Source organism: Cervus elaphus, chromosome 19 (assembly GCF_910594005.1).
Source record: "Cervus elaphus chromosome 19, mCerEla1.1, whole genome shotgun sequence".
In the NCBI taxonomy this organism is placed as follows: Eukaryota; Metazoa; Chordata; class Mammalia; order Artiodactyla; family Cervidae; genus Cervus; species Cervus elaphus.
This window is the reverse complement of record NC_057833.1, coordinates 35,122,555-35,144,140: the sequence shown is the minus strand read 5'-3', so window position 1 is coordinate 35,144,140 and position 21,586 is coordinate 35,122,555. Positions and strand designations below refer to the sequence as shown.

The 21,586-nt window shown below is 37.3% G+C and overlaps 1 protein-coding gene and 1 non-coding gene across 10 annotated transcripts in view; both read right to left on the bottom strand.

The window, feature by feature from the left end:
• Nucleotides 1–21,586, bottom strand: part of ATP11B (ATPase phospholipid transporting 11B (putative)) — a 110,169-nt gene that overhangs the window by 84,823 nt on the left and 3,760 nt on the right. For all 9 annotated transcript variants that reach the window (XM_043873574.1, XM_043873575.1, XM_043873577.1 and 6 more), the window contains exon 2: nt 1,515–1,631. In XM_043873574.1, the coding sequence (XP_043729509.1) occupies nt 1,515–1,631 (117 nt within the window). The remainder of the gene's footprint in view (nt 1–1,514; nt 1,632–21,586) is intronic.
• On the bottom strand, nt 6,260–6,331 carry TRNAE-UUC. Its single transcript has one exon. It is a non-coding gene; the product is annotated as a tRNA-Glu (tRNA).

Sequence of the window (21,586 nt, the reverse complement as noted above, 5' to 3'; positions counted from 1 at the left end):
CATCAAATTAGTAAATTGTATTGTATATAAACTATACCTCGTGTTTAAAAAATTTTTTTTTCAAGAAGGACTTTTATTTCTTCCATCACTTACTAAGAACTATGTCATTAATCTAAAGTTCCTCTATTATCTTGACTTCCCTGGTAGCTCGGACGGTAGAGAATTTGCCTGCAATGGAGGAGACTTGGGTTTGATCCCTGGGTCAAGAAGATCCCCTGGAAAAGGAAATGGCAACCCACTCCAGTATTTGTGCCTAGGAAATTCCATGGACAGAGGAGCCTGGCGGGCTGCAGTTCACGGGCTCACAGAGTGGGCATGACTAACAAAAACACACATGCTCAAAAATGCCTGTGAGGACTCCTGAGAGCCCCTTTAACAGCAAGGAGATCAAGCCAGTCAATCGTAAGGGAAATAAACACTGCTGATTTGGAAGGACTGATGCTGAAGCTGAAACTCCAGTACTTTGGTCATCTAATGTGGACAGCTGACTCATTGGAAAAGTCCCCAATGCTGGGAAAGATTGAGGGCAGAAGGCAAAGAGGGTGTCAGAGGATGAGATAGCTAGATGGCATCACCAATGCAATGGACATGAACTTGGGCAAACGGCGAGGGACAGAGAGGCCTAGAGCGCTGCACTCCATGGGGTAGCGAAGAGTCAGACACGACTGGGTGACTGAACAACAACAATGCTTAAAGAACTTTACCCTCAGTTTCTGACTCACATCCTCTGTAACTGCACTGTCCAATAAGGTAGCCACTAGTCCCATGTGGCTACTGACAATTTAAAATAAATTAAAATTAAAAATTAACTTCCTCAATTACATACTATATTTCAAGGCCTAAACAGCCCTATGTGTTAGCTAATGGTTATTATCACATTAGACAGCAAGGAAAACATGTCTGTCATGACATGACAGCATTATTCTATAATCTTCAGCTTCAAAATGCCACAGGAAAAAAATGAATCAAGGAAGAATATGTAAGAATGAGTAGGTTCTTTTGTACTATAAAATGTTTATAAAAGAATGATAAAATTGGAGGAAGTCAGGCTTTAAAGTCACACAGAACTGAGTTCAAACTCCAATCCCAACCCTGGGTAAATTATTTTCCAGCACTTCAATTGGAGAAACTGATATAAAATGAGTATAACAACACTCATTAAACATATCTTAAAGTTGTTGTAAGGATTAAATAATATAAGAAGTACCTAATATAGTGCCTGGCATATGGTATAAATATCAGTTCCTTTAGTTTTAACTGCTTCCTTAGTTTAATTCCTTCCTTAATTAGTTCCTTAGTTTAAACTAAGGGTACCTTTTGGAACATTGGCTATCTGACATTAGGAACCAGCAACTCTTTTTATTTTACAGTTCACAATTTTGGTTAAGATAAATCTACCAACCACCATTTCCTTGAATTTTTAAGGATATAAATGTATACTACACAAACAAATCACTTTTTAAAGCAAAATAGTACATAACCACAGTTTTAATAATAGAAGTGTTAATTCTTACCTTAGATGAAATGATCCGGTTATCTATAAATTTCTGAGGTGTATAATGGCCATACTGAGGAAACCTGTTGGCTATGTAAATAGTTCTTGTGTCACTCTGATGTGGTGGGTCAAAACCCTAAGGCAAAGCAAAAGAAAAACAACTGTCAGCAAAGTTAGTTGTCATGATTCTTTACTGGTGGTACTTTTTAATTGATCATATTATACCTATTACTTGCCTTGAACTGCATATAGGGTTAATCTATTTAAGCCATTTCTTTTTCTTTCAAAGTAAGTGAAAGTTGCTCAGTCATGTCCAACTCTTTGCGACTCCATGGACTATACAGTCCAGGCAAGAATACTGGAGTGGGTAGTCTCCCAGAACCAGGGGATCTTTCCAACCCAGGGATCAAACCCAGGTCTCCTGCATTGCAGGGGGATTTTTTTACCAGCTGGGCCAACAGGGAAGCCCCTTTCAAAGTAAACAGGTACATTTTCTTTAGATATAAACTAACTAGGTAATAACCTCTGGTAATGAAAAATAGTCCATTCTTTGTCAGAGATGCAACCACAAGAAAAGAATAATCATACAGAAGAGCTACAGAAGTTCGTGAAGGCTTCTTTCCTTCTCTTTCATTCCTGGGGTTCCTTGCTTTTCTCTTTCTTACTTCCGTGCTTTTCTCTTTTCCTAGTCTTTTTCTGACTCCTAGTCAGTAATGTGGAAGCCCAGAGTAGCTAAGGCCTACTCAGCACCTACCATGTCTGATGACAAAGGCTTACATTTTATTTTACACCCAGATCAACTCGGTTTCAAAGAGCTTTGTTCCCAGAGAACTTAAAAACGCATTGTATAGCCCAGATTCATTCCATACAAGCATTTCTTTGTGCTAGTTACATTATCAATCGACTCTCTGACATGTGGATATATTAATATGTTACAATTCTGGCTTCAAATTTAGAAGACATTCAATTAAGGTACATTTACTAATCATCTCCAGTGGAAAGGTTTGCCCTGGTGACAAGAATACTGATACTTCATTCCTACAATATTACACTCTTTTCCAAATTGACAAGTAAATCTTTTTATTTTTAAAAAATTTATTTATTTTTTTAATTGAAGGATAATTGCTTTACAATGTTGTTTTTCTGTCACCTCAACATGAATCAGCCATAGGCATACATATGTCCCCTCCCTCTTGAACCTCCCTCCCATCCCACCTCTCTAGGTTGATACAGAGTCCCTGTCTGAGTTCCCTGAGACATCGGCAAATTCCCATTAGCTATCTATTCTACATATGGTAATGTAAGTTTCCATGTTACTGTCTCCATATATCTCACCCTCTTCTCCCCTCTCCCCATGTCCGTAAGTCTTGTTCTTTATGTCTGTTTCTCCACTGACGCCCTGCAAACAAATTCTTTGGTACCATCTTCCTAGATTCTGAATATATGCGTTACTATATGATATTTATCTTTCTCTGACTTACTTCACCCTGTATAATAGGCTCCGGGTTTTTCCACCTCTTTAGAACTGACTCAAATGCATTTCTTTTTATGGCTGAGTAATATTCCACTGTGTGTATGTACAACAACTTCTTTATCCATTCATCTGCTGATAGACATCTAGGTTGCTTCCATGTTCTAGCTATTGTACATAGTGCTGCAATGAACAAAGGGACACATGTGTCTTTCTCAATTTTGGTTTCCTCAGGGTATATGCCTACGAGTGGGACTGCTGGGTCATATGGTGGTTTTATTCCTAGTTTTTTAAGGAAACTCCATATCATCCTTCCATAGTAGCTGTATCAATTTACATTCTCACCAACAGTGCAAGAGCATTCCCTTTTCTCCACATCCTCTTCAGCATTTATTGTTTGTAGACTTTTTGATGATGGCCATTGTGACTGGTGTAAGGTGAAATCTCATTGCAGCTTTGATTTGCATTTCTCTAATAATGAGTGATATTGAGCATCTTTTCATGTGTTTGTTAGCCATCTGTATGTCTTCTTTGGAGAAATGTCTGTTTAGGTCTTTTTCCCACTTTTTGATTGGGCTGTTTGCTTTTCTGGTATTGAGTTGTATGAGCTGCTTGTGTATTTTGGAAATTAATCCTTTGTCAGTTGTTTCATTTGCTATTATTTTCTCCCATTCTGAGGGTTGTGTTTCACCTTGCTTATTGTTTCCTTTGCTGTGTAAAAGCTTTTAAGTTTAATCAGGTCCCACTTGTTTATTTTTGTTTTTATTCCCATTACTCTAGGAGGTGGGTTATAGAGGGTCTTGGTTTGATTTATGTTGAGTGTTCTGCCTATGTTTTCCTCTAAGAGTTTTATAGTTTCTGGTCTTACACTTAGGTCTTTAATCCATTTTGATTTTATCTTTGTGTATGGTGTTAGAAAGTGTTCTAATTTCAGTCTTTTACATGTAGCTGTCCAGTTTTCCCAGCAAGACTTATTGAAGAGGCTGTCTTTGCCCCATTGTATATTCTTGCCTCCTTTGTCAAAAATAAGGTACCCACAGGTGCATGGGTTTATTTCTGGGCTTTCTATCTTGTTCCATTGGTCTATATTTCCATTTTTGCAGAATGACAAGTAAATCTTCAAGACTTCTTTGATTGGGGAACCCTTGACAGGTTGAAGTGAAAGTTGCTCAGTCGTGTCCAACTCTTCGCAACCCCACGGACTGTAGCCCACCAGGCTCCTCTGTCCATGGAATTTTCCAGGCAAGAATACTGGAGTGGGTTGTCATTTCCTTCTCCAGGGATCTTCCCAACCCAGGGATCAAACCCAGGTCTCCTAGCATTGCAGGCAGTCTTTACTGTCTGAGCCACCAGTGAAGGACTCACAGGTTGAAAGCAATCACCAAATGCAAGACCTTTTTTGGTTCTAACAAGCAACGATTCAAATTTTCTTAGATTTACATGTTTTTCATGATGGTCAAGGGCTATTTACTAGTACTATGAAGTTATTAAGAGATCAATTAAACTTGGTATTCATAAACTACAACGATCTACTTTTGTAAACTAAGTGCTCTAAAGCGAGTAATCTCCTAAGTCATGTGGCTGCCTTCCCATGCTTGGCAGCCCTGTAAAATTTCCATTAAGGACAGACGTACACAGGATAGTGCAGATTCCCATACTACCTAGAAGGATACTTTGTTTAGCACATTAGAATATTAGCAGTGCTATGTTTGGGTTTCAATGGCTGTTGTTCATGGTTTTAAACAATTTATTTTGTGATCATAGAAACAGCACACAATGGTGCAAATTAAATGTATTTGTATGCACCATTAAAAAATGAAGTTTTATTTTCTTTGTTATGCTATTTAAAGTGATGACCACACTTTGTGGATGTGAATGTGCCATTACGTATATGATTTCAAAATCAGTTTAAGGATACAATGTGGCACATATTTATTTTCCTCATTAATTTTCTTCTAAACATTTCATAATTGTGCCCTGTAATAATTCATGGGAGAAAAAGGTGGGTTTCAAAATCAGAGTTGGAACTCACTGCTCTATCTGGAATATCATAATCATTTAAAAGATATATACTATTTATTCAATCAACAACTATCTACTGAGTTTAAGCACTATGCTAACCCATGAAGGACAATATGATTTATTAAATACGCAAGCAAATCATAATATGCTCCAACTCAATAAATAGATGAACAAACAGTCTGAATGCTACTGCTGTAGTCTATGACTGTGTTTCTCAAAGAGGGTCCACCAGAAGTCTGTCTACACGGTACATAAAACAAGAAGAGACACACACAGGTAACTGAAGCACTAGACTCCATGGAACATACTCATTCTGTATCCACTCTGTAATCATGTTAACCTAAACCCTAAGTTATACACCATGCGTGTAAAGCTTCTGAGATAAAAGAAAAAAGAGCAAATCTGAGGACTTGAAAGAATATATAAATCTTTAAGATGTCAAGACAACTGAGACTGAGAACCACGGATACAAAATTCTTTTTGCTGAATCCCAAGATTATTACTATGTACATCTAAAGTTAAACAAAAAACAAAGAAACCACGACCTTACCCCAAAATGTATTATGATATTAGTACTATAACCTCTCATATTTCACAGTATGAATATACTATATATAAATGCATGCATTTTACAGGAAGCAAATGCTCACCATTCTCCATCCCTCTCTACTGAATGAACTGGTGATCACACACAAATGCTAGAACTCCTGAGATTTCTACAATTACTTCAAGAAGATAAATTGAAATGTTCCAAAAATCAGTTTTAAATTAAACTGAATTTTAAATTCAGTATCACCATATTCCAGGAAATCATATAAGATGACAATACTAAAAGGCAAATAATGCTAGCACGTCTTTCCTTATTCCCAGAGATGCTATAACACCCACTTAAGCATTCTGAATTGTTTTTCCAGTGATTAATTCAAATGATCTTACCCAATTTTGTTATAACCAATGGCATGTATATACATGTGGGTGTATTTTTTTACACACACCAAATAGTTTGATTTTATATTTGCAACTGTAGTATAAGGATAGCTAAGCATTCCTCATGGAAATTAAACCTATAACTTCAATACGTGAACATCGTCTTCTCTGCCACAAATTCAAGTAGCCATGAACTAAATAAAAACAAAAGAATAAAACTGTCCAAAAAGGAGAAAGGTAACTTAGAGCAGGGCTTCAGGTCTGTGTCTCTGAAATTGCATGTAAATTTGCATATATGTGCATTCAAATTTTTTTAAAATTCTGGCTGCACTGCAGGATCTCAGTTCCCTGACCAGGGATTGAACCTGGGTCACAGCAGTGAAAGTGCAGAATCCTAACCACTAGACCACCAGGGAACAAGTATTTTTCTGATGACAGAATAGTTTTCAACAGATTTTGATGACATTAAGAAAGCTAGAACCACTTTAAGGTCTTGTTTTTATACTCAGCTGCCCACCTCAACATTCCATATTTTAAAAATGACACAGAGGATCTTTATTTCAATAACACCTCTAGTTTCTTTAACAGAAATCAAAACAGATACCTTTTATCAGAATTAAATAACTATACTGTTAGTGTGAAGTTCAAGCACAGTTTCACACTATTTCTAGCAAGCATTATCAGCAATTCTATGGTGCTGCACAAACTGAACTCCCGAATCACTAGGTTAAGGCCACACATCAGGGTCCAGAAGCCTCTGGCATATTATACTTTTTATTGTCCACCCAGACTATCCACTCACACCCTGAACCTTGGATGGCTTGCTTCTTTCTTCTCTGACTTCATCTTGTCCTGAGTAAAGGAACTGAGATACAGTAATGCTATTCTAGCCATCCTGATTTTTGCACCTGCTAAAAAACAGAGTATAGCTGACTCTTGAACAACTCAGCAGTTAGGGGAGCCGACCCTCCATGCAGTCAAAACTCTGAGTGTAACTTCAGAATTGGCCCTCTGCATGCTCGGAATCAGCCCTACAGTCCTGTAGTATTTACTGTTGAAAAACCCACATATAAGGGGACCTGCACAGTTCAAACCCATGTTGTTCAAGAGTCAACTGAATAGGATTTTGGAAGCACACAAATTTAATTTTTATTTAAAAAGTAAAACTCTCATATTCTAAGAAAGTATGAAATTAAAAATCTCTTTTTTGTCTGGATTTGTGAGCATATGCAAAAACCACAAGTATTTTTTTTTTAAGTGGATGAATATTTAAGATGGGAAAAAAAAACCCACAATGGCATTCAAGGAAAAAACTGAAAACACATGGGACTGATTTGAAAGCGATTTCTTTTGTTAACAGCAAACTCATGAAGTCTAGAAAAACCAAACCAGAAAACAGCTTATAATTTTTAGAAGCTGGTCTGTGGAAAAAAGCGGTACTTGGAAATGAATCATAACATATTTTCATACCAAATATACCAACCTCTGTACTATTCTTACAAATCTCAAAGATTTTATCAAAAATGCAAGCATTACAAATAAGAGCTAAGAAAAAACTAAAACTACAGTCCTGTAATTAAATGTCACACTTCCTTAACAAAACTAAGAGAACATTTTTAGAGCTTAGTGATCAAATCTGTACATGTAATCATTCTTATATGTGATCTATCTCCTCCAAAATACAAAGAAAAAGCTACAAAACAAATAAAAAATCCATGAAAAATAACATAAAAAGAAGCTTCAGAATCAAAACTTCAATGGCACTGGTTATTAAAAGAAATGATCAAAAGTTTTATTTTAGTCACACACTTCATATGACAGAAAGTGTTGCCTACATGTTCCAATGTAACGATGCTTCTGGGGAAGAATGATTTAATGTACTTTACCAAATCTACAAAATTAATAGTGAATTACTGTTTCCTGGATGTGAACTTCAAGTAAAAAACATTTATGTTGTGTTATGCTCAGATGCTCAGTAATATCCAACTCTTCCGACCCCATGGACTGCAGCCCACCAGGCTTCTGTTCATGGGATTTCCCGGGCAAGAATACTGGAGTGCATTGCCATTTTCTTCTCCAGGGTATCTTTCTAGCTCAGGGATTGAATCTGTGTCTCTTGCATTGGCAGTTGGATTCTTTACCACTGAGCCACCTGGGAAGCCCAAAATACATCTATATGAAGGTATTATAATTTTACACTGTTAACAGCCCAAAGCAAGGTGAGAGGAAATAACTTAAAATGCCTATGATGTAAACACAATAATTTAACTTTTTGAATCATGTTACATAATTTTCATTTTAGGATTTAAGGTAGTCTGCCATCTATCAGATCAGTCTGGGCTTCCAAGAACTGCTCCTACTGCAGAGGTAGGTTGGAACTAGCTTTCCAGTTACAGGATTCAAAATATAGAGTAATCTTTGGCATCACCAACACAATGGACATGAGTTTGAGTAAGCTCTGGGAGTGAGTGATGGACAGGGAAGCCTGGCATGCTGCAGTCCATGGGGTCGTGAAGAATCAGACACGACTGAGTGACTGAACTGAGCTTAACTCTAAAATTCTTAAATTATTTGCAAATACTTTACTATAAGAAGTTCATCTCTTACAGGAAGCTCATCTCTTCTGTTACTCCCCAGCCCTAATTCCCCACTCCAACACATAGCAGTCCCTGTGGCAATGACATGGCAACTCCTCAGAAAAGTGAACACAGAACATCCACATGATCCAACAATTCTACTTCTGTGTAAAAACTCAAACAGATATTTGTAAACTCATATTCATGGCAGCATTATTCACAATAGCCAAAAGGTGGAAGCAACCAAGTGCCCATTGACAGAAGAATGAATAAACAAAATGTGGTATGTACGACAGGATATTATTCAGCCTTAAAAAGGAAGATTCTGACACATGCTATAACATGGAAGAACCTTGAAGACATTATGCTAAGTGAAATTAAACCTGTGACAAAAGGACAAAATTGTATGATTCCTCTTACATAAGGAATAAGAGTTGACAAATTCATACCTTGTCAGGCATTTATTCAAGGTGTGGAGGGGAGAGTAAAAGGGCATTAGTGTTTAATGGGCATAAAGTTTCAGTTTGTAAAGATGAAACAGTTCAGGAGACAGTGGCGATGGCTGCATAACAATGTCACTGTACTTAATGCCACAGAACTGTACATTTAAAAATGGATAAAATGGCAAATTTTATGTTAAGTATATTTACTACAATTAAAAATGTATCAATTTCACCCATTTGGGACTTTACCATAGATTTTCTGGATTAGAAGTTTCCTATTTGGCCATAATTTAACTGTGACAGTCTCTTACTTGCTAAACTGGTGATTTCTGTGTATAGAATCACAGAGACATTTATGATAAAAATAAATCTGTGAAGTAGTTTTAGCTTAGATCAAATTTTAAAATTACAGATTTCACTGAGAGAATTTAAGGTTTCTGTAACCAAGAACCCTAAATTAATTTTCTTGATCTACCTATATCTATACCTATAATTGAACACTGGCTGGATAACAAGTGAAACTAGTAAATCTAACTGTGGTGTCCAAATTGGAGATAGATGAGTGAACAATCTACTGAGAGAAATCTTAGTACTGAGAAATCTACTTAGTACTCCTAAATACTAGCTAAGTACTACTCCATGCAGACCCCAAGGACTGCAGCACGCCAGGCTTCCCTGTCCCTCACTAACTCCCAGAGCTTACTTAAACTCATGTTCATCGTGTCGGTGATGCCAAAGATGACTCTATATTTTGAATCCTGCAGCTGGAAAGCTAGTACTTAGTAATACTACTTAGTACTCCTTAGTACTACTAAGAAATCTCTTAGTACGATGAGAAATCTACTACTGAGAAATCTACTAAGATTTCTCAAACACTTCTAAGGCTCCTTTTTCTCTACTCACAATCATAAACAACAATGGCAATGAAGATGGCTTCCTGGGTCCTCAGCACATCAGAAGCAGTGGGTTTACAATTCTGAGGCCACAGACAAGAATCCTTGATGAAGAAAACATATCCTTTACAAAGTACCTTCAAAATTTAATATCTTAAAATACATATCAATCTACAAAGACAACCATAAAATTCTAAACAATAACAACATTAAAAAGAATGGCATCTGTTAAAAAGAATGAAATCTTTTAAATCCACAGATGGGTTTTAAGGGCATTATGCTCAGTGAAAAGAGTCAGTCAGAAAAGACAAAATATTGTATGATCTCACTTATATGTGGAACATAAAACCAAAAACAAAAAAGCCCAAGCTCATAAATACAGAAATAATAGAAAACAGACAAGTGGTTGCCAGGGTGGGGCTTGGGGAGTGGGTAAAATGGGTGAAGGAAGTAAAAGGTACAAACTTCTAGTTATAAAAGAAGTTACAGGATGTAATGTACAGCATGGAACCATAGTTAATAATGTTGTATTGTATACGCAAAAGTTGCTAAGAGTGTAGATTTTAAAAGTTCTCATAAGGAAAAATTCTGTAACTCTTGTGTGGTGATGGATGCTAACTAGACTTCCTGTGGTGATTATTTCGCCATGTATAAAAATTAGCAATAAAGTATGGGGTTTAATTAATAGCAATGTATTAATACTGGTTAATTAGCATAACAAATGTAGCATAGTAATATAAGATGTTAACAACAAGAGAAACTGGGTGAGAAAAATGTATAGGAATTCTCTATTATTTTTGTAACCTTTCTGAAAATCTGAAACGATTTTAAAATAAAAAGCTATTCTTTTAAGAAGTTAAAAGCACAGTCCTCAAAAACAAGGACATATATAAGTTAGAGCAAAGATGCACAAACAGACATGTGCATAATACACTGACCTGGTATTTCTCATTTTGCCACAGATCACCGAAAACTTTATCTACAAGAAACATTATGAGGGAACTCACGGTCTAAGACATCATATAAAGACTGATAACAGCATCTCTAATTATTTAAGACTTGACTTTCACTGTCTCATAATAAATTCCTAAGCTTTTTGTTTTTTTTAATTCTGCAAATATATGCTGGAAAAATAGTTGATCAAACACTGGTAGGTAAGCACTGTCTCCCTTTAATGCTGCATAGGAGCTGGATTCACAAAGTCTCCTGTAAATCTAAGTTTAGAGGCCAGTTCCTCTACAATATTTAAATTTCAATAGAAAAACCCAAAATTAGAGAACAACTTCCCTGTCTTTCAATAGTAAAAAATTAAGTTTACCCTCAATCTTTGTTAGAGTTTTCTGAACTAATAAAGAGCATAGTGGAGAAGCGAGACAAGGAAGGATATCTATATTCCTTTCGTAGCTCAGGAGATGCAATAGTGAAGAAACAATTTCCTAGATAAAATGTGATTAAGACTTGAACTGACTGTATACAATTCAAGCTTTAACATTCAATTGCATTCACTGCAAAAAATCTTACGAGACCAATATGTACCCAAGTACATATCTATTGATATGCAGAACAATACATATCAATACAATTGATATGAATACAATACAATAGATCTATTGTATCTGTAGAGGGAAAAATGCTTGATACTATGCTAGGTATCTAGGCATAGAATGCTAGATACTATGCAGATGGTGACTGCAGCCATGAAATTAAGACGCTTACTCCTTGGAAGGAAAGTTATGACCAACCTAGATAGCATATTAAAAAGCAGAGACATTATCTTGTCAACAAAAGTCCGTCTAGTCAAGGCAATGGTTTTTCCAGTGGTCACATATGGATGTGAGAGTTGGACTATAAAGAAAGCTGAGGGCAGAAGAATTGATGCTTTTGAACTGTGGTGCTGGAGAAGACTCTTGAGAGTCCCTTGGGCTGCAAGGAGATCCAACCAGCCCATCCTAAAGGAGATCAGTCCTGGGTGTACATTGGAAGGACTGATGTTGAAGCTGAAACTCCAATACTTTGGCCACCTGATGCAAAGAGCTGACTCATTTGAAAAGACCTTGATGCTGGGAAAGATTGAGGGCAGGAGGAGAAGGGGACGACAGAAGATGAGATGGTTGGATGGCATCACCAACTCAATGGACATAGGTTTGGATGGACTGCAGGAGTTGGTGATGGACAGAGAGGCATGGCGTGCTGTGGTTCATGGGGTCGCAGAGAGTCAGACACGATTGAGCGACAACTGAACTGATGCTAGGCACTGCACTCAGTTGCCAAATTGCCAAATTCAGACTTAAATTGAAGAAAGTAGGGAAAACCACAAGACCATTCAGGTATGACCTAAATCAAATCCCTTATGGTTACAGTGGAAGTGACAAGTAGAGTCAAGGGATTAGATCTGATAGACAGAGTGCCTGAAGAACTATGGATAGAGGTTCATGACATTGTACAGGAGGCAGGGATCAAGACCATCTCCAAGAAAAAGAAATGCAAAAAGGGAAAATGTTGTCTGAGGAGGCCTTATAAATAGCCGTGAAAAGAAGAGAAGCGGAAAGCAAAGGAAAAAAGGAAAGATGTACCCATTTGAATGCAGAGTTCCAAAGAACAGTAAGGAGAGATAAGAAAGCCTTCCTCACTGATCAATGCAAAGAAATAGAGGAAAACAATAGCATGGGAAAGACTAGAAATCTCTTCAAGAAAATTAGAGATACCAAGGGAACATTTCATGCAAAGATGGGCACAATAAAGGACAGAAATGGTATGGACCTAACAGAAGCAGAAAATGTTAAGAAGAGGTGTCAGGAATACACAGAAGAACTGTACAAAAAAGAGCTTCACGACGCAGATAATCACGATGGTGTGATCACTCACCTAGAGCCAGACATCCTGGAGTGTGAAGTTAAGTGGCCCTTAGGAAACATCACTACGAACAAAGCTAGTGGAGTTGATGGAATTCCAGCTGAGCTATTTCAAACCCTAAAAGATGATTCTGTGAAAGTGCTGCACTCAATATGCCAGCAAATTTGGAAAACTCAGCAGTGGTCACAGGATTGAAAAAGGTCAGTTTTCATTCCAATCCCAAAGACAGGCAAAGCCAAAGAATGTTCAAACTACCTCACAATTGCATTCATCTCACATGCTAGTAAAGTAATGCTCAAAATTCTCCAAGCAAGGCTTCAATAGTATATGAACTGTGAACTTTCAGATGCTCAAGCTGGTTTCAGAAAAGGCAGAGGAACCAGAGATTAAATTGCCAACATCCGTTGGATCATCAAAAAAGCAAAAGAGTTCCAGAAAACCATCTACTTCTGATTTACTGACTACGTCAAAACCTTTGACTGTGTGGATCACAACAAACCATGAAAAATTCTTAAAGAGATGGGAATACCAGACTACCTGACACGCCTCTTGAGAAATCTGTACGCAGGTCAAGAAGCAACAGTTAGAACTGGACATGGAACAACAGACTGGTTCCAAACAGGAAAAGGAGTAGGTCAAGGCTCTATGCTGTCACCCTGCTTATTCAACTTATATGCAGAGAACATCATGAGAAACGCTGGGCTGGATGAAGCACAAGCTGGAATCAAGACTGCCGGGAGAAATATCAATGACCTCAGATATGCAGATGACATCACCCTTATGGTAGAAAGTGAAGAGGAATTAAATAGCCTCTTGATGAAAGTGAAAGAGGAGAGTGAAAAGGTTGGCTTAAAGCTCAACATTCAGAAAACTAAGATCATAGCATTCAGTCCCATCACTTTGTGGCAAATAGATGGGGAAAGAGTGAAACAGTGACAGACTTTTATTTTTTTGGGCTCCATAATCACTGCAGATGGTGACTGTGGCCATGAAATTAAAAGACGCTTGCTCCCTGGAAGACAAGTTAGGACCAACCTAGACAGCATATTAAAAAGCAGAGACATTACTTTGTCAACAAAGGTCCATCTAATCAAAGCTTATGGTTCCAGTAATCATGCATGGATGTGAGAGTTGGACTATAAAGAAAGCTGAGTGCCAAAGAATTAATGCTTTTGAACTGTGGTGTTGGAGAAGACTCTTGAGAATCCCTTGGACAGCAAGGATATCCAACCAGTCCACCCTAAAGGAAATCAGTCCTGAATATTCATTGGAAGGACTGATATTGAAGCTGAAACTCCAATACTTTGGCCACCTGATGCAAAAAATTGACTCATTTGAAAAGACCCTGATGCTCGGAAAGATTGAAGGCAGGAGGAAAAGGGGACGACAGAGGATGAGATGGTTGGACGTCATCACTGACTCAACGGACAAGAGTTTGAGTAAACTCTGGGAGTTGGTGATAGACAGGGAGCCCTGGCGTGCTGCAGCCCATGGGGTCACAAAGAGTTGGACACAACTTAGTGACTGATCTGACTGACTGATTTGACCATTCTGAAATATCAAGCAACTTAGTATTTCATTTGTTAAGTGACTCTATAATTTAATTAAAAAAATTCATTATAAATACTATGAGCATTGTCTATGTGCTAGGTAATATGCTTGGTATTGTGAAAATACCAAAATGAGAAGTCAGGACCCTTGCCCTGAATAAGATGTTATTAAAAAAAAAAATTGCCTTTAATAAGCACAAAAAGTGAAATGAAAATCAAATAAAATGATTAAAATTTTGACTGAAATAGCAGTAAGTCATCACTAGATGACTTGCTTTTTTTTAACCTACAGAAAATTATCAAACACATTCTTCTGAATAGTTAAATAACAACTTTAAATATATAAAAACTATAAATATATATAAATTTATAAACTATAAATATATTAAAAAACTATAAATATATAAAATATACTATAAATATATAAACTATAAATATACAACTATAAATATATATAAAAAAGTATGGCATAATTTCATTACAAATGTAATTAAAGTTACTAATAAAAAAGGACAGCTAACCTATATCTTTTCAGCATTTCCAATTTCTATTTCAACATCATGAGGTTCTCAAATATCAAAACAATTTTGTGGTTCCTAAGGTTTAAGATGAAAAAAGACACTTAAAACTGAAAACCTTTCTAAAAATTTGACACAATGTTCAAAATCAATTAAAATGTGTTGCATTTGATATTAGATAACATATTCAAGAGGAGATATATATTAGGGTACAAGCAAGGCCTAGCTTCTTCTAGTACCTAAAATATTATGCCAACTTGAAAATGGCTACACTGGCTAACTCCAGGAACTCTTGATCACTTCTCTCCTTTTCCTCTCAGACCTGTCACCTCCATCTCCAGAGTACCACTGCTACCTACAAATTTCTTTCCCCAACTCATTCTCTCTTCTTGCCTTACTCTTGGTTAGATTTAAAAATGGCGGGAATGGGAAAGAGATATACAGGGAAAACTGCTGCTCCTGCTAATTCTCTTCCACACTCACATATGCCCGCCAAAAACTCTGGGTTATGTCCTGCCTCTAGCACTAATTAGTTAGTAACTTTGGAAAAGTACACACTTTGAACTCTTCCTTCTACTTCACAAGATAAAATTAAAAAAAAATTTTTTCTTTTTTCTTCTTTAAGATGATTTAGCTAGGCTTAAAATAAGGTAATCTTTTCTGTAATCAGGGGCTGAGCCTTTGGTACTCTGGCTCTAGAAATAGGCAGTCTGAAGTTCAATCCCCTTCTGTATCAGGGTCCAAGAGTCAGGTTCAACTGAAAGGAGGCTAAAAACTGCTATGTACTTTTAAATATGTGTAGAATCTCCAAAGAGGTAACAGAATAATACTTTTTTTTTTTTTTAAAGAACAAAATATTACAAGACAAATCAGACAAATATGCATCAAGAACAAATGGAAATGAAAGAGGTCCAATAATAAATTCGGGGCCGGGGGGAGTCATTTAAATTAAAAATTCAGAAGACAAGGATGACCTCTAGACTGGAGAGCAGCCCATGGCTTTTCCTCCCTGGCCCTGGATCCTCCCTTCCTGCTAGGAGATGCTGCTGAGGCCTGGGGTGGGAAGGCAGGTGAGGGGAGAGAGGTGAGGCCGGTCAGGCGGGAGGTCAGAGGCCTAGCCCATGGATACAGGAGAAAATTGGTGACTACAAACTTGAACTGAGAATTCACACAGAAAGCAGCAGAGAGAAAACAGATGAGAAATATGAACAAGAAGAGCCACAGAGCACAGATAAAGATCAAGCAAGAGTTCGAGAATGAGGAAACTGAAGTCGGAGAACCAACATTTAAAGGGGGAAAAAAGCTGTAAAATTTTCTGAACTGTAGAAATGACAGCTTTCAAATTGAAAGCACACGCAAGAGTATAGCAGGAGAAACAAAAATCATATGAAACAACGTAAGTACAGCACAGTTAAACTGCAAAATAGAGGACAATGAGATAATCTTAAAAACAATGTTACAGAGACTACCAGCAAAGTAATGACTATTAGATTAAAAGCATACTTCACACCACTAATAAATGTCTGAAAGCAAAGGAATAAGTAGGAATAAGTAGTATCTTCAATATGCTGAGTGATGGGTTCGATCCCTGGTTGAGGAAGTTCTGAATGCCACACAGTGTGGCCAAAAATAGCAATAATAACAATACGTTGTGCGAAAGTAACTATTAATCTACAATTCTGAATCTACCTAAATTAGTATTCAATAATAATTAGGAATAAAGACATTTTAAGCCATAAAAACTAAGAAAGTTTACCAGACATGAAGCCTTGCTTAAAAGTAACTAAAGAATGTATGTCAGCAAGAACAAATGTAAATACATAGGCAAGAGGTGGGCTTCCCCGGTGGCTCAGTGGTAAAGCACCCACCTGCCAATGCAGGAGACTTGGGCGGGATCCCCGGTCTGGGATGATCCCACCACATAACTAAGCAAGCCAGTGCGCCACAACTACTGAGCCCGTGCTCCCGAGCGGGGGGCCGCAGCTCCTGAAGCCTGCACTCCACAGCAAGAGAAGCCACCACAATGAGAAGCCTGAGCGCTGCACCGAGACAGTGGCCCCTGCTCGCCACAACTAGAAGACCCAGCACAGCCAATAAGTAAATAAAATTTAAATTAAAAGAAATAATGGTGAATTTAAAAAAAATCACTGTAGTAAATCAAAATGAGTGACAGTTAAAAAGCTAGAGAATGTTTTGAGTTTAAATGTTTTGAGTTTCCACAAACATTAAGGAAGAAAGTATTTGTGAATCACGTATCTGGTAAGGGTCTTATATCCAGAACATATACATATAACTCTTCTAACTAAAAGAAAAACTTAAAAATGTGTTAAAAGATATGAATAAGCATTTCATCAAGAAAAGCCTCACAAAGTACAAACAAACCAGTTAATAGAGAACCTAAAAAGATGTTTGAAATCATCAGTCATTAGGCAAATATAAATCATGAGTTACACTTACATTCATGACCATAGCTAGAATCAAAGACAAAAACAAGTATTGGTAATGATACAAAGACATTGGAAGCCTTATATTATACATGCCTGGTAGTAATGTAAAACAGTGCAATCACTTTAGAAAAGTTTGGCAATTCCTCACAAACTCAAAAACAGAGTTACCACACGACCCAGTAATTCCACTCCTTACATATTTACCCAAGAGAAATGAAAATATATATCCACAAAAAACTTGCACATGAATGGAAAAGGAAGCATTACTTCTAACAGCCAAAAGGCAGAAACAAACTAAATGTCCATTAATTGATGAATGAATACAATCTCTGGTATATCTATACAATGGAATTTTAGCAACAAAAAGAAATGAAGTATGGATATATGCTACAACACAGATGAACCTTGAACACATTATGCTAGGTGAAAAGGTCATCACAAAATACCACATGCTATATGATGCCATTTACAAAAAATGTCTAGAGGTGGCAAATCTATAGAGACAGAAAGTAGATTAGTGATTGATCACAGCTGGGGGCTAATGGGGCTAGTGACTTGTAGGGGAATGGAGAAAGTGGATAAGGAATCTCTTTTAGGGAGTATAAAAATGTTCTAAAATCAGAGTGTGGTGGGGCTGCACAACTCTATGCATATACTGAAAAACTGAACTGCGCACTTTAATGAAAAAATTGTATGTGGTTATCTCTCAATACAGCCAGTAAAAGAAAAAAAAACAAAACAGTTAGACTATTAATAGTAATGTGGAAGGTAAGAGGGAACACAAGTGAAAATCTTATAAATCCCTGTATTATTTGTAGGTAGAGAGAGATAATAAAAGGATAAAAATACAATCTATAGCTGCTGCTAAGTCGTTTCAGTCGTGTCCGACTCTATGCGACCCCATAGACGGCAGCCTACCAGGCTCCGCCGTCCCTGGGATTCTCCAGGCAAGAACACTGGAGTGGGTTGCCACTTCCTTCTCCAACAATCTATAGCTTCTACATGATCAAATGGAAAAATATTAATAGAACTTAACAAATTCAATGCAAAGCCAATCAAAATCCTAGAAAGATTTTCCACAGAATTAGACAAACTGATGACATAAATAAAAAATAACATAAGGAAGAGTAGGGAGCCAAAGCAATTCTAGGGGAGAAAAACGGATTAGGGGTTTTGCCTGGTCAGATATCAAGACTTCTCATAAAACACTACATTAAGACAATGTATTATATTATTCATGCACCACCAGATCAACAGATGAATGAAACAGAGAACCTAAAAAGAGAACACAACACAAAAAGAATACTGGTATATGACAGAAGGCAAACAACAGAGATTAGTGGGGAAAAGATGGCCCATTCAATAAACAGTATTGGGACAAATAACTTTCTATATGGGAGAAAATAAATTCTCTCCTTTATTTCATATACAAAAATAAATCCCAGGCATATTCAAGACCTAAACGTTGTAAAACTAGATTTTTAGACAACTAAGAAAATGCCAGAAAGATAGCTTTATGACCCTAGGAAGGAATTCCTAAACAAGTAATAAAAAGTAGAAATCGTTCACCTAATAATAAGTTTACCTACAAATAAATTTAAAATATCAGAAAAGATATCATTAAGTTAAATACAAAGTGCAGGCTGGAAGATGCTCACATTATACACAACAAAGAATTGGCATCCAGACTACAAAGCAAACTAATAAGGAGAAAACAAACCACTCAACAGAAAAATGGGAAATCTACTCATATGAATGAAATCAAGGGGGCTTCCTTGGTGGCTCAGTGGGCAAGAATCTGCCTGCCAGTGCAGGACACACAGTTCAATCCCTGATCTGGGAAGATCTGACACGGAGCGGAGCAACTAAGCCGGTATGCCATAACTATTAAGCCTGCACTCTCGAGCCCAGGAGCCGAAATTACTGAGCCCACATGCTACAACCTCCGAAGCCTGCACCCTAGAGCCTGTGCTCCACAAGAGAAGCCACTGCAATGAGAACCTGAACATTACAACAAACAGTAACCCCCCCTAGCTTGGCTCAACTAGAGAAAAAGCCCATGCAGTAACAAAGCCCCAGAACAGCCAAAAATAAGTAAATTTTTTAAAAAAGAAAAAAATACAGGACATCTTAATCTCACTAGCAATCAGGAAAATGCACATTAAGCAAAATGAGATACCTTTCACACTCATCAGATTGCTAAGCTTTTTCAAGTCTGACAGTACAAAGTGTTGACCAAGATGTAGGGAAAAGGGAACATCGTTTTGGAAAATAACTTAGCAATATTTAGTAACAGTTATAAAATGCACACCCCGTGGCCCAGCAATTCCACTTCTAGGTATGCCAATTTAAAAAAACACACAAGCAAGAATGTCCATTGCAATATTTTTTTTAAACAGGAAAAAACTGACAGAAATTCAAATATCCAATAGTCCTAGAAGAACGGCTAGGGCAGGGGTTGCTTCATTTTGGTAGTTCCAGGGCCTAGCAATATGCTATCACAGAGTATATGTTCAGAAAATGTTTGAGTGAATCAATAAATGAGAAAGAAATAGTGTTACCTAAAAGTATGGATGCAGAGTTGAGAAACAGTTTTTGTTATATGGAGAACTAAAACAAAATAGGCAAAAATCCTTCCCTTCATGATATAAATGAGACGAGTAAAGTACAGAATATATTAAATAGTGGTAAGTGCTAAGAGAAACAAAAAAAGGCAGGGAAGAGGGCTAGGGAAATGGGGGTGGGGATTTACAATTTAATACTGAAAAGGCCTCAATGATAACATCTAAACAAAGACTTGAAGGGACTGAAGGTGCCAACAGGTTAACTGGGGCGGGGGGCGGGGAGTACATTCTAGCCAGAGATGACAGCCAGGGCAAAAATCTTAACACTGAATGAAATCCATCTGGCACTTCTGATGAACAGCAGGGTGTATGTGGATAAAGCATAAAGCAAAGTGGGTGAAGAATGATGGGAGACAAGAAGTGGTCTGGGCAGGGACTTGGGTACAGATCTAGCAGAGACTTTGGCTGTTACTCTGAGCAAGAAGGCAAGTTTTTAGAAGGTTTTAAACACAGGAATCACATGACCTAACCTGTGTTTTAATAAGATCACCCTGGCTGTTAATACTGAAAACAGACTGTAGGGATAAAGGGGATAGTTAATGTTGATAGTGGCAATCACAAGGTTCTTTGGAGCATTTGGGCAAGGTCCCTACTTCAGTACAGCTAGGATAATTGGGATTCTACTAATGCTTGACCAGGCTTCCCTGGTAGCTCAGCTGGTAAAGAATCGGCCTGCAATGTGGGAGACCCCGGTTCAATCCCTGCATTGGGAAGATACCATGGCGAAGGGAAAGACTATCCACTCCAGTATTCTGGCCTGGAGAATTCCATGGACTGTATATTCCATGGACCCACAGGGTTGCAAAGAGTCAGACATGACTGAGCGACTTTCACGTTACTTCACTAATGCTTGACCTCTTCAACCAAATGAAAAATTGAGTATCTGAGGATAGATGTCTGAACACAGAGATAAAATAAAATATTCTAAGATTTAGGATCTTAAACATTAATATTTTTTTGGCTGCACTTTGTGGCATGCAGAACTTCCCAGACCAGGGATTGAACTGCAGCCCCTGCAGTGGAAGGACGCAGTCTTAACCACTGGACCACCAGGGAAGCCCCAAAACATTAACTTTTGAGGTTAAAATTTACTTAGCCACACCAAAATACCACCACCATAGGCCTTGCTTCCTTGGCCTACTCCTCATTCATTCCTTGAGAGAAAGGCAAAGAACACAGGTACTTCCAAACTGACGTGGAAAGAAACCTGATATTCAGTCAACCAACATTTGGTGGGTGGGTACCTTCAATGGGCCAGCTGCTGTCTTGAGTGCAAGGGCTCTAAAGATAAAATATAGCCCACCCCAAGATATTTACAGCCTAGTCTACTGTGTAAGGTATCTAGACTTACATAATGTGCTATAAGGAAAAATGAGTTCACTTTTAATGTTATACGGAATTACATTTCTGTAGTTTTTAAATTTCCAGTAACCATTTTTTTTTAGTAACCATTTTTTAAAAAGTAAAAAGGAACAGGCAAAATGAACTGCAGTATTTTACTTTACCAAATAAATCCAAAATATTACTCAACATGTAACCAATATAAAAAGTTGAGATATTTTACATGCTTTTTTTTTACACTGTTTTTAAAATCCTATGTGAATTTCATACTTAAGCATATTTCAGTCTGAACTAGCCACATTTCAGAGTACTGGCAGCATAGTTATATAGGAAAGACCTATTTTTTAGAAAAGTGAAAACATTTTGACACAGATATGGGGCAAAGTAAATTAATAGAGGGAGGCATGAATGTGTTCACAGCTGAAA